At 39.1% G+C, this 16,801-nt stretch overlaps 2 protein-coding genes across 2 annotated transcripts in view; both read left to right on the forward strand.

Moving 5' to 3' along the window:
* Nucleotides 1–16,801, forward strand: part of PLCXD3 (phosphatidylinositol specific phospholipase C X domain containing 3) — a 192,305-nt gene that overhangs the window by 73,405 nt on the left and 102,099 nt on the right. The gene's annotated exons all lie outside the window — the stretch shown is intronic.
* On the forward strand, nt 6,856–8,627 carry LOC105747803 (ras-related protein Rab-22A). Its single transcript, XM_012531626.3, has one exon. It carries the CDS (start codon nt 7,119–7,121, stop codon nt 7,701–7,703), a length of 585 nt encoding a protein of 194 aa, XP_012387080.2. The 5' UTR covers nt 6,856–7,118; the 3' UTR covers nt 7,704–8,627.

Consider the following 16,801-nt stretch of genomic DNA (forward strand, 5'->3'; position numbering starts at 1 on the left):
ATAATAATAGAAAAATCTGCATGTAGTTTAGAAAATTAGAAAGTTATCTTGAAATTAGACCAGGGCCTATGCTCTACGATTTCTGCTTTATAATCTCAGCACAATCTTGTTTAGTCACTCATTTAAAAAAATTTTTCTGAGCTCTGATATGTAAGGCATTAATGCAAATTGCTATGAGGATATCAGTAAATGTAATATCTTTTTCTATTTATAAGAATATTAGCACATTTGAGGAGAATAGGGGAAAACATAAAAAGTTAAAAGATAATAGATAAAATAATATGCAGGATGCCAAGGAGTCAATGTCAAAATATAACATGAAAATGGAGACGATACATATTGGAGGCGTTCAGAGAGGAAGACGTGTATGGAAAGTGTCCTGAAAAATCTCATGAAATAGGATCCCCGATGCACTAGAGGAGTTTTACAGGAACAGAGAGGATAAAGTGTGTATGTGTGGCATTCTGGATCTGGCTGAAATGGAAGATTCTTTTAGGGAAGCATTAAAGTTAAAAATATGAGGTTAAAAAGAATCTGAATGTCAGGCTAAGGAGTTTGGAAGGTAAATATAATTTTTCTTTTTCTGTGTTTGAACAAAGTACTAGCATTCATTCATTCTTTCATTCATCTGTTTCATTAAACACATACTGAGATTCTGCTCTATTTAAAGGTATACACTGGGTTTTGTTACCTGGTGAAAAGAAGACAAAGAAAAGGAGAAGAGGATGACTCAGACCTTGGTTGATTGAAAGGTTAGGAAAATTAAGGGAGAATGAGTTTGGTTTTAGACAAATTATGTATTTAGTTATTCACTAACTTCTCTAGAAAGATTTAAGGCAGGCCACACACAGAACCCATATACCAGCCTTGAATAGTTTTACAATGTGAGACATGTTACAGATTTTATCTTGCTCTCTGATTCTAACCATTTTCTCAGTTACTTTTGGTAAACCTAATTGGTACCAATTCTCAAGGCATTTTTCAAAGGATTACTGTACTGACTAGTGGCCAGTCTGGGATGTGGGAAGTAAGAAGACTCCAGCCCAGTTGGTAAATGTGCCCCAAGCTTGGCCCCAGACCTCCTCTATTCAAGGGCAGGTGGTCTTTTCATCCTTCTTGGCTCATAGAAGTCAAAAGTGTTCCTGGCTTGGACCAGCTCTGCAGGCTCCAGGAGTGATGGGAGAAATGGGCTCCAGGTGCCAGCCAAGAGCACCTTGTCAGATGCATTGATTTCATGAAGCCTTTTATGTCTGTTTTGGTCCTGGAGATCCAGAGAAATATGATCTATAGAGTTGACGTTCCAACTCTTTATGGCATTTTAAGAACTGTTTATGAGGCTTTCAGTTACAGCTGTACCAGTGTCTGAGTGTCTGAGGCCAGTTTTTCTCTTTCCTCCTCCTTTCTGCACCATCATTTCTGTATGTGAATGATCGGTTGTGTCCGTGCTATTATATTGCATGTCAACCAGCAACAGCCAGAATGTTTCTGAATCCATGTTTAATTTATTCACAGCACAGTGTTCAGCCAGATGATGATAGCAAGTTAATGGGCTTTGCCTTAATTAGATAACTGTTTGCCACCCAGTTTTGAAGGTTTATGCTAGTTTTATTTGTCAGTCTTACCTAAGTGGGTAGAAGAAAAAATTGTAGCGTTATGCTGACGTATTGTCAGGTCCATTTGCAGAGAAAGACAGATGTTATGACCTCCTCCTGCTGCTATGTTCTTTGGGCCATTTTGACTTTTCTCCTTCTCTATTCTTGGCAATTAAATACAACATTCCCTCATGCTCATCCATGTGTTAGATGAAGAGGCTACTCAAGTCACATAATCCATGGAGTTGCATCTTCATTCTGATATGTTGTTATCAAACAGGGTCTGCAAGTGTACTGGCTCTGTCTCTCTCTTTCCTCCTTGTCCTCTTTGTTCCCTCTTTCCTCTCTCTTTTAATGCAGCAGGATTTAGGATCCTGGAAATAATATGACATGAAAACCTAAACCTCCCAAAGAAAGAGAAATTAACACGATGCTTTAGCTTTTCAAATACTTTGGGCTTGTCCTTTTTCTCTCAAATTCTTTTTCTCCATTCACTTCAATTACCACTGAATCTTTAACCCTGGCTAACAACCACCTCTTTCCCAGTCTTCCTTTCTGGTAACTTACTAATGCTTAGCAATGAGAAGAAAAGGGCAACAGGTCTATTAACACAATCAAATTGATTCATAATTAGTCATGAACCAGGAACTGGGTAAGAGTTTTACAAGCACTAAAGGTTAATAGAATCATTCTCCAGCCCATTTTCCAAACCAAACTTCATGAGGTTTTCTGACCTCCACCCCACACATACAACCATTGTATAAGAGCTTTTGGCATGGGTGGCATGTAGGTGGAAGTTATTTATGAACATTAATAGCTTTTTCAACTATTGAGCAATTATTAGAGCACCCCTACATGTAGCTCCAGCTAGGTTCAGAATAAAGTAATTTTACAGTTAATTTAGCATTTATTTGGAAGACTGGCTTTCAAATTAAAAAGCTTGTTCAGGTGAAGCTAGCGTTTATTCATCCCATGGGGATTTTTACACAGGCTCCATTTGCCAGTATGAAACACCCATGTGAAGTTCTTTTTCAGAATTGACTAGTTGAGTCAGATCACAGTCCAATAAATTTTAGAATGAACAGCCAGCTGGATAGAAGCCATACTTTCCATTACTGGTTAATTGCTTTGGTATGAATGTGATTGGCTAATCCAGCCTCTAAAGCCAAGGAGACCTTAAAATAGCTTGTAGGTGCTAATTCACTGGTAGGAAGGAACCAAACAATAGTACTGTCCTCCCTGCCATACACTATTCTCTGACTGTTCTGAAAAATAGTTTCACCTTCCTCCCTCTCCCCCAAAATATACTTTGTCTTGCATTTAACTTTTTGGAGAAATTATTTCATTGATCTTTTCCCCAGAGAAGACTCTGCTAATCAGTTTCAGAGAGGGATTCAAGGAAGTCTTACCTCATGGAACTGAAGCCTCATTTCCTAGTGAGAATTCATGACATCATTGCCATATTCCCATAGAAGGAGACTTGAAGACTTTAATAATTCTCCCCATCTGAATGACTTGCTTGTTGAAATTCTGTCATGCATTTGAGGTGTAATATTAGTTTTCCTTTGACTCACTGGGTAAAATGTGGCATAATAAGGATGTCCCAATCAGCATAATTCCTAGGTTGGGAGCCATGATATGCCCTTCCTTAATGAGAGACCCTGAACGCTGGATATAAATGAATTGGTACTTGAAAATAGTCTGTCACCAGGAATTACTCCCCACGATGCAATAAACCAGCCTTGTTATGAATTCAGTTGGCAGGAGCCTCAAAGTCACAAATCGAAATTGACCTTCCCCCTTGTCGACTATGCTCAGCACATTAAAGAAACAGGTTTCTCTTCAGGGACATGGGAGTCTCATCAGTGGAGAATTATTTCTGGAGCTACATCCAGGGAGAGCATATTACATATTTACATGTTGTTACAAGCTGTCTATGTGAAAAAAGTATTGAACAAGCTCTTTCTCTTCTGTTCACTTCAAGAATATGAACCAATTTTTACTTCCCTCTCTCCCTTTTTTTACAAATTTAATATCCCAAAGTACTCTACTAATTTTATTCATTAATTAATGCCAAAATTAATATCCATATTAATAGCAAACCCTTATATATGCTACCATAATCAAAACGTCTACCAGGTGTTAATAAAATAACTTTGGCACACCTTTGCTATGAGTAATTTGCTTCTGTCTGTTTGCTTTGATGCATACTTAGTGGTCTTCAGCCTATGATACCTACTTAAAATGGAACTGGACATTTGATTATTCATTTTTATTAATATCATTATCTGCAGCTATGAAATCACTGCTTAAAATGTGTCCTCTTTTATTAATTCATGTATTATTAACCTATCAGCATGTATTGCAGCTTAACTGATATTATAGGACCTGAGTTATTTGTTTAAGTAATTAGGACAGAACAAGAATTGGGCTTACATTTCAGCAGCAGGAACTTAGTTCAATTATAGACAAACAGGTTATTCTTGGCAAAGTTGACACTACTGCTCAGGTGGAAGATATTGGCTGATGCTCTCTGAGAAGCATTGAATGAGCTCCTCTAACCCAACCAAAATTGTGACTCTATCTGTTACTCCTGGCACCTGAAGTGCTATCCTTAGGATTTCTTCTCTTTGACTCTAACTTTGCCATCCTCAGAGAGAATGGGTACAATATTGATATTCCTAAAAAACCTTGAGGAATCTTGGGGATTTGTAGGAAGAAACTCTAACCTGAGGGTGATACCCATGGGTAGACTTGAGGATATAACATTAAAATACCAAATCACCAAATAACTGTTATGTGAGAAATTCGGTCATCATCATTGTTCACTTCAAATTAAGGCCACTGATTATAGAGCAAAACTTAATTAAAGATACTGGCCTAGAGATGAGTAACAAAACCTGAGAAGAAAATATATCTACAGACTGATTTGTACTTCATTAATCTTCTCATCTAAAAGAATGACCACAGGCACAAGCCTCTTAGATAGCCTCATCCACCAGAGGGCAGACAGCAGAAGAAAGAAGAACTACAATCCTGCAGCCTGTGGAACACAAATCACATTCACAGAAAGATAGACAAGATGAGAAGGCAGAGGGCTATGTACCAGATGAAGGAACAAGATAAAACCCCAGAAAAACAGCTAAATGAAGTGAAGATAGGAAACCTTCCAGAAAAAGAATTCAGAATAATGATAGTGAAGGTGATCCAGGACCTCGGAAAAAGAATGGAGACAGGGCTTCCCTGGTGGTGCAGTGGTTGAGAGTCCACCTGCCAATGCAGGGGACACAGGTTCGTGCCCCGGTCTGGGAAGATCCCACATGCCGCGGAGCGGCTAGGCCCGTGAGCCATGGCTGCTGAGCCTGTGCGTCTGGGGCCTGTGCTCCGCAACAGGAGAGGCCACAACAGTGAGAGGCCCGTGTACTGTCAAAAAAAAAAAAAAAAAGGAATGGAGACAAAGATGGAGAAGATGCAAGAAATGTTTAACAAAGACGTAGAAGAATTAAAGAACAAACAGAGATGAACAATACAATAACTGAAATGAAAAACACACTAGAAGGAATCAATATCAGAATAACTGAGTCAGAATAATGGATAAGTGAGCTGGAAGACAGAATGGTGGAATTCACTGCCACAAAACAAAATAAAGATAAAAGAATGAAAAGAAATGAAGACAGCCTAGGGGACATCTGGGACAACATTAAATGCAACAACATTCGCATTATAGAGGTCCCAGAAGGAGAAGAGAGAGATAGGACCCGAGAAAATTTTGAAGAGATTAGAGTCAAAAACTTCCCTAACATGGGAAAGGAAATAGCCACCCAAGTCCAGGAAGCGCAGAGAGTCCCAGGCAGAATAAACCCATGGAGAAACATGCCGAGACACATAGTAATCAAATTGGCAAAACTTAAAGACAAAGAAAAATTATTGAAAGCAAAAAGGGAAAAATGACAAATAACATACAAGGGAACTTCCATAAGGTTAACAGCTGATTTCTCAGCAGAAACTCTACAGGCCAGAAGGGAGTGACATGAGATATTTAAAGTGATGAAAGGGAAAAACCTACAATCAAGATTACTCCAGCCAGCAAGGATCTCATTCAGATTCGACAGAGAAATCAAAAGCTTTACAGACAAGCAAAAGCTAACAGAACTCAGCACCACAAAACCAGCTTGAGAACAAATGCTAAAGGAACTTCTCTAAGTGGGAAACACAAGAGAAGAAAAGGACCTACAAAAACAAACCCATAACAATTAAGAAAATGGTAATAGGAACATACATATCGATAATTACCTTAAACGTGAATGGATTAAATGCTCCAACCAAAAGACACAGGCTGGCTAAACGGATACAAAAACAAGACCCATATATATGCTGAAATCTGGAGTAGCAATACTCATATCAGATAAAATAGACTTTAAAATAAAGAATGTTACAAGAGACAAGGAAGGACACTACATAATGATCAAGGGACCAATCCAAGAAGAAGATATAACAATTATGAATATATATGTACCCAACATAGGAGCACCTCAATACATAAGGAAACAGCTAACAGCTATAAAAGAGGAAATCGACAGTAACACAGTAGTAGTGGGGGATTTTAACAGCTCACTGACACCAATGGACAGATCATCCAAACAGAAAATTAATAAGGAAAGACAAGCTTTAAATGACACAGTAGACCAGCTAGATTTAACTGATATTTATAGTACATTCCATCCAAAAACAGCAGATTACACTTTCTTCTCAAGTGCACACAGAACATTTTCCAGGATAGATCACATTGTGGGTCACAAATCAAGCCTCAGTAAATTTAAGAAAATTGAAATCATATCAGGCATCTTTTCTGAGCACAATGCTATGAGATTAAAAACGAATTACAGGGAAAAATAAGTAAAAAACACAAATACATGGAGGCTAAACAATATGTTACTAAATAGCCAAGAGATCACTGAAGAAATCAAAGAGGAAATCGAAAAATACCTAGAGACAAATTACAATGAAAACACGACAATCCAAAACCTATGGGATGCAGCAAAAGCAGTTCTAAGACAGAATTTTACAGCAATACAAGCCTACCTCAAGAAACAAGAAAAATCTCAAATAAACAATCTAAACTTACACCTAAAGGAACTAGAGAAAGAAGAACAAACAAAACCCAAAGTTAGTAGAAGGAAAGAAATCATAAAGATCAGAGCAGAAATAAATGAAATAGAAACAAAGAAAAAATAGCAAAGATCAATAAAACTAAAAGCTGGAGGTGACCCGGCTGGCGTCCCAAGATGGCGGCAGCGGTGGCGCTCGGGAACCCGCGGCACCGTCCCGGCTGCTGAGGCGGGTCCCGCACGGCTGGTGACGGACGGGCCAGGCCGAGGACCGGCGAACGGGCGGCCGCCGCCTATACGCGCCCCGCGGCCGGGGCTAGGCCGTGCCGCGGCGGCGCTGGGGGATGCTCGTGCTGGGCCGGGCCTCTCCCTTCTCAACTTAGGGCGGCGGCAGGCCCGCTCCCCTGGCTCCCAGGCCATGGCGCTGAGGGAGCTCAAAGTGTGTCTGCTGGGGGATACAGGTGTAGGTAAATCAAGTATTGTGTGGCGGTTCGTGGAGGACAGTTTTGATCCGAATATCAACCCAACAATAGGGGCATCTTTTATGACCAAGACCGTCCAGTACCAGAATGAGCTGCATAAATTCCTAATCTGGGATACAGCTGGACAAGAACGATTTCGTGCCTTAGCGCCAATGTACTATCGCGGCTCGGCTGCAGCTATAATTGTTTATGATATCACAAAAGAAGAGACATTTTCAACATTAAAGAATTGGGTAAAAGAGCTTCGACAGCACGGCCCACCCAATATTGTAGTTGCCATTGCAGGAAATAAGTGTGATCTTATCGACGTAAGAGAGGTCATGGAGAGAGATGCTAAGGACTACGCCGACTCCATCCATGCAATTTTTGTAGAGACCAGCGCAAAAAACGCGATAAACATAAACGAACTCTTTATAGAAATTAGTCGAAGAATTCCATCCACTGACTCCAACCCGCCTTCCGGTGGAAAGGGCTTCAAACTCCGAAGACAGCCTTCGGAGCCGAAACGGAGCTGCTGCTGACTGAGCCTTAGCCTCCAGGCTCAATGGTGAAGTAGGTGGTCCTGAAAGTTAGCGGGAGGGCTGGAGCCCTGTCGCCAGGGGTCGCCTCGCCGGTCTTGTATCTTCTTCGGGCAACAAGGATTCACAGGAATTGACCGGTTCTGTTTCCTCTCTGGAGACTGCAGCAATAATATTTCAGTCTGTGGACTTCTCTTCTGTAAAGAATCTCTGGTGTACAAAGGGACTACATCATAGACTTTTGACCTTGCTGAGAAGGAGTGTATAATTGTATAGATGGTAGGATTAAATTGTTGAGTAGTTTTGTAATCAAGAGTTTATGTAACATTTGTAAAGGGAAAATTAGCACTTTTGTGGTTCTTAAGGGAAGAAAAAGACCTTGTGGAGATGATCATTTCCTTGGTTTCCCATTGGTACCCATGATACCATTTCCTTGGTGGCATTTAGAATGTGGTCGGTTGTCATGAATGGAGGGATGGCAGTTCTTATTATTTGAAGCTAAAATGGGTTATTTATAAGGGCTGACGGAGATGGTTTCACCCCTGCCGTCTCTAAAGCACTTTGCATTGGGTACATCAGCCCAGGACATGCACAGTAAACTCACAGCAGCAGGTGCATGCCTCACCCTGGGTTTGCATGTGTCACCAGGCACATTATTGGCACCTTTGTAAGGAAGCTGTCGCGATCAAGGTGGTGGTGGTAGAGAAGCTGCCTGGAATAAATTGAATTGCAGATGATTAAACTGACTAGCAGTGGTTTACAAAGAGAAGAAGAGAGAAAGTAAAGAAAGTGGTGTAAATGCTGTCAATTTTTTATTTAACCGAGATATTTTGGTGGGGGAGACAATGATCTGTTGCTTAGCATATGTAAAGTTGTAGTCTATATTTACGAGACCATTGCTTACAGATTATAAATTATGTAAATACATTAACAACAACAACAAAAAAAAAAAAAAAAAAACTAAAAGCTGGTTCTTTGAGAAGATAAACAAAATTGAGAAACAATTAGCCAGGCTCATCAAGAAAAAGAGGGAGAGGACTCAAGTCAATAAAATTAGAAATGAAAAGGAGAAGTTTCAATAGACACTGCAGAAATACAAAGCATCCTAAGAGACTACTACAAGCAACTCTATGCTAATAAAGTGGACAACCTGGAAGAAATGGACAAATTCTTAGAAAGGTATAACCTTCCAAGACTTGAACTGGAAGAAATAGAAAATATGAACAGACCAGTCACAAACACTGAAATTGAGACTGTGATTAAAAATCTTCCAACAGACCAAAGGCCAGGACCGGATGGCTTCACAGGTGAATTCTATCAAACATTTAGAGACGAGCTAACACCCATCCTTCTCAAATTCTTCCAAAAAATTGCAGAGGAAGGAACACTCCCAAACTCCTTCTATGAGGCCGCCATCACCCTGATACCAAAACCAGACAAAGATACTACAAGAAAAGAAAATTACAGACCAATATCACTGATGAATATAGATGCAAAAACCCTCAACAAAATACTAGCAAACAGAATCCAACAACACATTAAAAGGATCATACACCATGGTCAAATGGGATTTATCCCAGGGATGCAAAGATTTTTCAATATATGCAAATCAATCAAAGTGATACACCATATTAACAAATTGAAGAAGAAAAACCATATGATCATCTCAATAGATGCAGAAAAAGCTTTTGACAAAATTCAACACCAATTTATGATAAAAACTCTCCAGAAAGTGGGCATAAAGGGAACCTACCTCAACATAATAAAGGCCATTTACGACAAACCCACAGCAAACATCATTCTCAATGGTGAAAAACTGAAAGCATTTCCTCTAAGATCAGGAATAAGACAAGGATGTCCACTCTTGCCACTATTATTCAACATAGTTTTGGAAGCCCTAGGCACAGCAATCAGAAAAGAAAAAGAAATAAAAGGAATACAAATTGGAAAAGAAGAAGTAAAACTGTTACTGTTTGCAGATGACATGATACTATACATAGAGAATCCTAAAGATGCCACCAGGTAACTACTAGAGCTAATCAATGAATTTGGTAAAGTTGCAGGATACAAAATTAATGCACAGAAATCTCTGGCATTCCTATGCACTAATGAAAAATCAGAAAGAGAAATTAAAGAAACATTCCCATTGCAACCAAAAGAATAAAATACCTAGGAATAAATCTACCTAGGGAGACAAAAAAAACCTGTATTCAGAAAACTATAAGTCACTGATGAAAGAAATTAAAGATGATACAAACAGATGGAGAGATATAGTGTATTCTTGGATTGGAAGAATCAATATTGTGAAAATGACTATACTACCCAAAGCAATCTACAGATTCAATGCAATCCCTGTCAAATTACCAATGGCATTTTTTACAGAACTAGAAAAAAAAAATCTTAAAATTTGTATGGAGACATAAAAGACCCTGAATAGCCAAAGCAATCTTGAGGGAAGAAAACGGACCTGGAGGAATCAGCATCCGTGACTTCAGACTATACTACAAAGCTACAGTATCAAGACTATATGGTACTGGCACAAAAACAGAAACATAGATCAATGGAACAGGATAGAAAAACCAGAGATAAACCCACACACCTCTGGTCAACTAATCTATGACAAGGAGGCAAGGATATACAATGGAGAAAAGACAGCCTCTTCAATAAGTGGTGCTGGGAAAACTGGACAGCTACATGTAAAAGAATGAAATTAGAATACTCCCTAACACCATATACAGAAATAAACTCAAAATGGATTAAAGACCTAAATGTAAGACCGGACACAATAAAACTCTTTGAGGAAAACATAGGAAGAACACTCTTTGACATAAATCACAGCAAGATCTTTTTTGATCCACCTCCTAGAGTAATGGAAACAAAAACAAAAATATACAAATGGGACCTAATGAAAGTTAAAAGTTTTTGCACAGCAAAGTAAACTACAAACAAAACGAAAAGACAACCCTCAGAATGGGAGAAAATATTTGCAAATGAATCAATGGACAAAGGATTAATCTCCAAAATATATAAACAGCTCATGCAGCTCAATATTTAAAAAACAAACAACCCAATCAAAAAATGGGAAGAAGACCTAAATAGACATTTCTCCAAAGAAGACATACAGATGGCCAAGAAGCACATGAAAAGCTGCTCAACATCGCTAATTATTAGAGAAATGCAAATTATAACTACAATGAGGTATCACCTCATACCAGTTAGAATGGGCATCATTAGAAAATCTACAAACAACAAATGCTGGAGAGGGTGTGGAGCAAAGGGAACCCTCTTGCACTGTTGGTGGGAATACAAATTGATAAAGCCACTATGGAGAACAGCATGGAGGTTCCTTAAAAATCTAAAAGCAGAATTACCATATGACCCAGCAATAACCATAATTCAAGAAGACATATGCACCCCAATGTTCATTGCAGCAGTATTTACAATAGCCAGGTCATGGAAGCAACCTAAATGTCCATCGACAGATGAATGGGTAGAGAAGATGTGGTACATATATACAATGGAATATTACTCAGCCAAAAAAAATGACTGAAATTGGGTCATTTGTAGAGCATGGATGCATCTAGAGACTGTCATACAGAGTGAAGTAAGTCAGAACGAGAAAACAAATATCATATATTAACGCATATATGTGGAACGTAGAAAAATCGTACAGATGAATCGGTTTACAGGGCAGAAATAGAGACACAGATAGAGAACAAACGTATGGACACCAAGCGGGGTAAGTGGCGGGGCGTGGTGATGGTGAGATGAATTGGGAGATTGGGATTGACATGTATACACTGATGTGTATAAAATTTATGACTAATAAGAACCTGCAGTATAAAAAAAAAGAGTGACCACAATAATTTAACTAGAAAAAAAGCAGACTTCTTACCAAAAAATAGTTCTGTATCAAGACAGAACAGGGTTAAAAAAACCCAATACCTGAGGAATAGTATACATGGATTCTCAGATGAATTTCTTATTTTTTAGCAACTCACAGGTTGTCCTTATACTTATAGCTAAGTCTGGTCTGTCTGTACTTCACCCAGCTTGCCCTGAAATGCTTTTCAAAAATGGTAATCATTTTGTTTTAACAACGCATCCCAAGTTTCCTAAAGGGGAGACTCAGTTCAGATTTCTTCCCTTAGACTGCTACCCTTCTCGGCATTCTTGCCAAAGATTGACCCATTTCTTCCATGCTCTAGGCTGTGCCTCTCATCATCATCATCGTAATGACAATATATTGAATGTTTACTAAATCCTAGGTCCTGTAATGACTGATTTTATCTATCTACTTAGCTATGTATCATCTCTCTACTGGGCAAATATTAATGTGTGGGGATCCCTGGATCTACTCCTTCTCTTCCTCCTCACAATAAGGAGAATTCTGAATTTGCTGTCTTCATTTTTTGTGACTTGTGTGGGTTGGAGTGAAGGGTGAAGGGAAGGACTAAAACAAACCATGACCAGTTGACTGAGTCACATTAGAAGATACAGATAGAGAAGGTGAGAGGAAGGACAAGGAAGACAAGTGTCATCCAATCAGATTTGATTTGAGGTGTTTGTGTAAGGGAAGGTAGATTAGGAGCAGCTCATGAGGTGGGGAAAGCAGACTGTGAAATTTCTCCTGTGTAGTGAGTGGCACTCTCCTTTGGCATTGTTTTGCCACTGCAGCACACTTTATTTGAGCTTGCTTAGTTTAATTATTTTTGGATGTTGGAAAAGTGTCACTGCTCAGTGTGACTCTGCTCAGGCAAACCATAAAATACCTCCATGATATATTATGTGTGGTTTAACACATTCGTGATCTCATTTAATCCTCACAGTGGTGACTTTTATTTTTCTTCCACTCATAAATAAGAAAACGGTGGTTTAGAAACAAGGTGATTTGGGCAAGGTGGCAGTAGCCTAGTCCTCATATATATTTAGCATTATTTTAAGGTGTGCCATGACATGTAAAGGGTTGGGAGGCACCAACATACCAGAACATATTAAAGAAGCTCTTTGGCACTGGAAACTTTCCAGTGAACTTGGAAAAGTGTAGAATATTGTCAGCTAAGTCATACAGCATGCCTACTTTGTGCACTCACTTACCTGTCAGTTAACACCTGTCTTGAGTTTTTTATTCATTATTACATATGGATTTAGAAAAGAAATTCATTATTATCTTGGAATATGAAAAGTTTGCTCTTTTTAATAGTAATTATTTTCTTTCCATAGGATGGAATGGTTTCTTTCCATGGGATGATTAAAATTTCAATATGATCATCTAATAAGACTCTGGAATCCTTTGCTGAGCTACATACTGTTCTTTAATGGACAGCAACACTTGAGTCGACTTAGGGGAGAATCTAAAATGGTCTGTTACTCAAAATCTAAATTTTGCTTTCCAAACATAGTAATACTTTTAAAAAGAATGATTTAAATCCAGACACAAAGACGTCCACAAAAATTAGCCCTCATATAGATTTAAACTTTTTTTCTGAGTGTTTAGAGGTGATCAAAGCAAGCATCTGTGACCTATGTGTGGAGACACTCTAGATATTTGCATTTATAGCATGGACCATGTTATTATTTTCATCTACAGGCAGGGAACTTGAAATATAAGGAGGTGAGATGATCCCTTCATGTTCTTTTGACAAATTGAGATTATCCCTAAGACTTGGCCTGGACTTCTCCTGCAGGTGATATGAAAGACACCCAGGGAGACAAAAGAATCAAGAAACTACCTTAAAAGTGCATGATGAGGTCCAGAATACGTAAATCTACCTAAAGAAGTGGTGGTGCATGTGGACAAATGAAAGGCTCTGGAGAAATCTCTTGGGTCCACCTTGAACTCCTCCCTGGAGAGAGGTTTCTCCATGAGGATACTTAGAGGAGCTATCGCAGGTGAGGAACTTCTATTGGCCATAAAAAGAGAAACTGACTTCTCATGAGATTGAGGAGAAGGGTGAAAATCAGAGCAATATTTATGGGTTCGGATGCATTTGTACTCTTCCCTGTGAGAAGTAATGATCTTGCAAATGGTGGCAGAAGGGATGCCTTGTCTCTGCTAGAGTTGCAGCACATTTAGTGAGTAATGACACTGACATGGCATAAGTGAGTTTTCTAATCCAGTTCTCTTCTGTGTCTTGGCTAGTGCTGTTCCTTTTTGCCAGGTATCCACTCCCCTTTCACTGTACTTCTCTTTAAGACTGTATTTTTGGGGTCTGTCATCTTTTCAGGTACCCAAATCCCAGCTTGAACTATTTTAAGCAAAAATTAAATAAATGAATGAATGAATGAGTAGACAAATGGACAGAAATTAGTGGCATGATATTTGGGTAGTTCACAAAATTAAAGGAAGGGCTGCAGTAATCAGACAGCTCTGATTCTCTGGACCTGGAATACCATCAGAACTGTCTCTGTTTTTTTTTCTGCATCTCCCTATACACTGGCTTTCAGGGTCACCCCTAGGCATCCTGTTCTGACAGCCCAATCCCCCAATCTCCTCAGCCAATATCCTGTGAAAGAAATACCACACTGGGCAGAAGGAATATAAAATCAGGGTTTGGGCATGGGGTCTTGCGATGACCATATAGGCAAAAACCTCAGAGTTCCTCAGAGCATCTGGTCAACCCTATGTGCAGGAATAGTGGGCCTGAGAGCACGCCAAAGGGAAGAAACAGGGACTAGGGACACAGAGGTCCTCATCTAGGCTCAGAGGCCACACAGATGTCACTGCCAAACCCAGCTTGTCCCAGACACCAGAGGGGGCTTTAACATATTCAAGGAAGGCCCTTCAAAGTGTAGGGCCCTGCTCACTCAGGATTAGTGATTTCTTCTTAAACCAGTTTCTTCTGTGAGTTTGGACCCATAGTTTGTAGGTCCATCTCTTTCCAGTCTCCCTAAAAGGAGAGAATCCCTCTTCCTCAGCTTCGGTTCTAAAGATTCTAGGGAACATTCTGCCTGCCTTATATTAGGGCACATGTCAACTTCCTGGAATAATCAAAGTGGCCCATGGGTGAGTTACTCTTTGGCCTAATTTGGGCCCTTTTATTCACCTGTGAGGTGGTGGGGGAGAGGAGTGCCATGATTATAATGAAGTATGAGCAAGAGTTCCCAAAGTGAAGAGAGTGTGTTACCAGAAAGAGTCTGAATCAGAATCATAATCATAACAGCTAAATTCTAGAGAGCACTTATTATATGCCACACACTCCTCTGTGTACTTACATATATATCAACAAATAGACACGTTGCAATAACTCTATAAAGTAGATATTATTTCCTATACTTTATGGATTATAAAACTGAGGCATGAGAGATTATATAATATGCTCAAGGACAGCAGTGGAAAGAGGATCTGAACCCAGATGGTCTGGTCCTGAATCCATAGACTTAATCACTGTCCTCTACTACTCTATAAATGGCCATCATATAAACCAAGCCCACATCCCACCTGTCTATGAATCCTCCCCCTTCTACACATGCTGTAGACTTCTTTCCACTTTTTAAACTTCACAGTCACTTCTATCCAATTTAGCACAGTAGCTATTGTTTTCACTTTTTATTCTGCCTGCCCAACCAGCGTAAAGAAATGTTTAAAGAGAGACAATGTTTTATGGTTCTTTTGTGTCTCTGGAGAATCTAGTACTTGATAAGGGACCAATATACAAGTCAATGGAAACTTGAGATATTGAAGGTTTTAGATATTAGGTTTAAATATATGAGATACTGTCAATTTAAAAATGAGTTTCTACAGTGTGGTATCACCTCACACCGGTCAGAATGGCCATAATCAAAAAATCTACAAACAGTAAATGTTGGAGAGGGTATGGAGAAAAGGAAACTCTCTTGCACTGTTGGTGGGAATGTAAATTGATACAGCCACTATGGAGAACAGCATGGAGGTTCCTTAAAAAACTAAAAATAGAACTACCATACGACCCAGCAATCCCACTACTGGGCATATACCCTGAGAAAACCATAATTCAAAAAGAGTCATGTACCAAAATGTTCATTGCAATACTATTTACAATAGCCAGGACATGGAAGCAACCTAAGTGTCCATTGACAGATGAATGGATAAAGAAGATGTAGCACATATATACAATGGAATATTACTCAGCCATAAAAAGAAATGAATTGAGTTATTTGTAGTGAGGTGGATGGACCTAGAGTCTGTCATACAGAGTAAGTAAGTCAGAAAGAGAAAAACAAATACTGTATGCTATCACATATATGTGGAATCTAAAAAAAAAAAAGAAAAGAAAGAAAAAAAATGGTCAGAAGAACCTAGGGGCAAGATGGGAATAAAGATGCAGACCTATTAGAGAATGGACTTGAGGATATGGGGAGGGGGAAGGGTAAGCTGGGACAAAGAGAGAGCGTGGCATAGACATATATACACTACCAAGCGTAAAATAGATAGCTAGTGAGAAGCAGCCGCATAGCACAGGGAGATCAGCTCAGTGCTTTGTGACCACCTAGAGGGGTGGGATAGGGAGGGTGGGAGGGAGGGAGATGCAAGAGGGAAGAGATATGGGAACATATGAGTATGTATAACTGATTCAGTTTGTTCTAAAGCAGAAACTAACACACCATTGTAAAGCAATTATACTCCAATAAAGATGTTTAAAAAATGTTAAAAAAAAAAAAGTGAGCTTCATTGTATATAGCAGGATACAAATAATAGTAGCTTAAATAAGATGATTTTTTTTCCCTCTCACCTGAAGGAAGTTTGGAAGATGTTAGTCCAAGGTTGAAATGGTAGTTTTATGATATCTTCATCATAAAGATGAAGGCGCTTTTCTTTGTGCTCTGACATCCTTAGTCTCAGCATCCACCCTTAAGGTCATCTCAGTCAGATACTATATCTGCATTACAGTCAGCAGAGAAGAGGAAGTGCACTCCTCAATGGGAAACCTTCTTTTAAGGAGAATTCCTGTAGTTCTCAAATAATACGTTAGCTTACATTTCATTGGATGGAACTTTTCATACAACTACTCCTAGCTGCAAGGGTGGCTGGGAAATGTAGTCCTTTATTTAGCACATCAATGTACCCACCTAAAAATCAAGGTTTTAGTAGTAAGTTGGAAGGGAAGATGACATGTTAGATA

The sequence above is a fragment of the Orcinus orca genome, chromosome 3, assembly GCF_937001465.1.
Source record: "Orcinus orca chromosome 3, mOrcOrc1.1, whole genome shotgun sequence".
NCBI lineage: Eukaryota > Metazoa > Chordata > Mammalia > Artiodactyla > Delphinidae > Orcinus > Orcinus orca.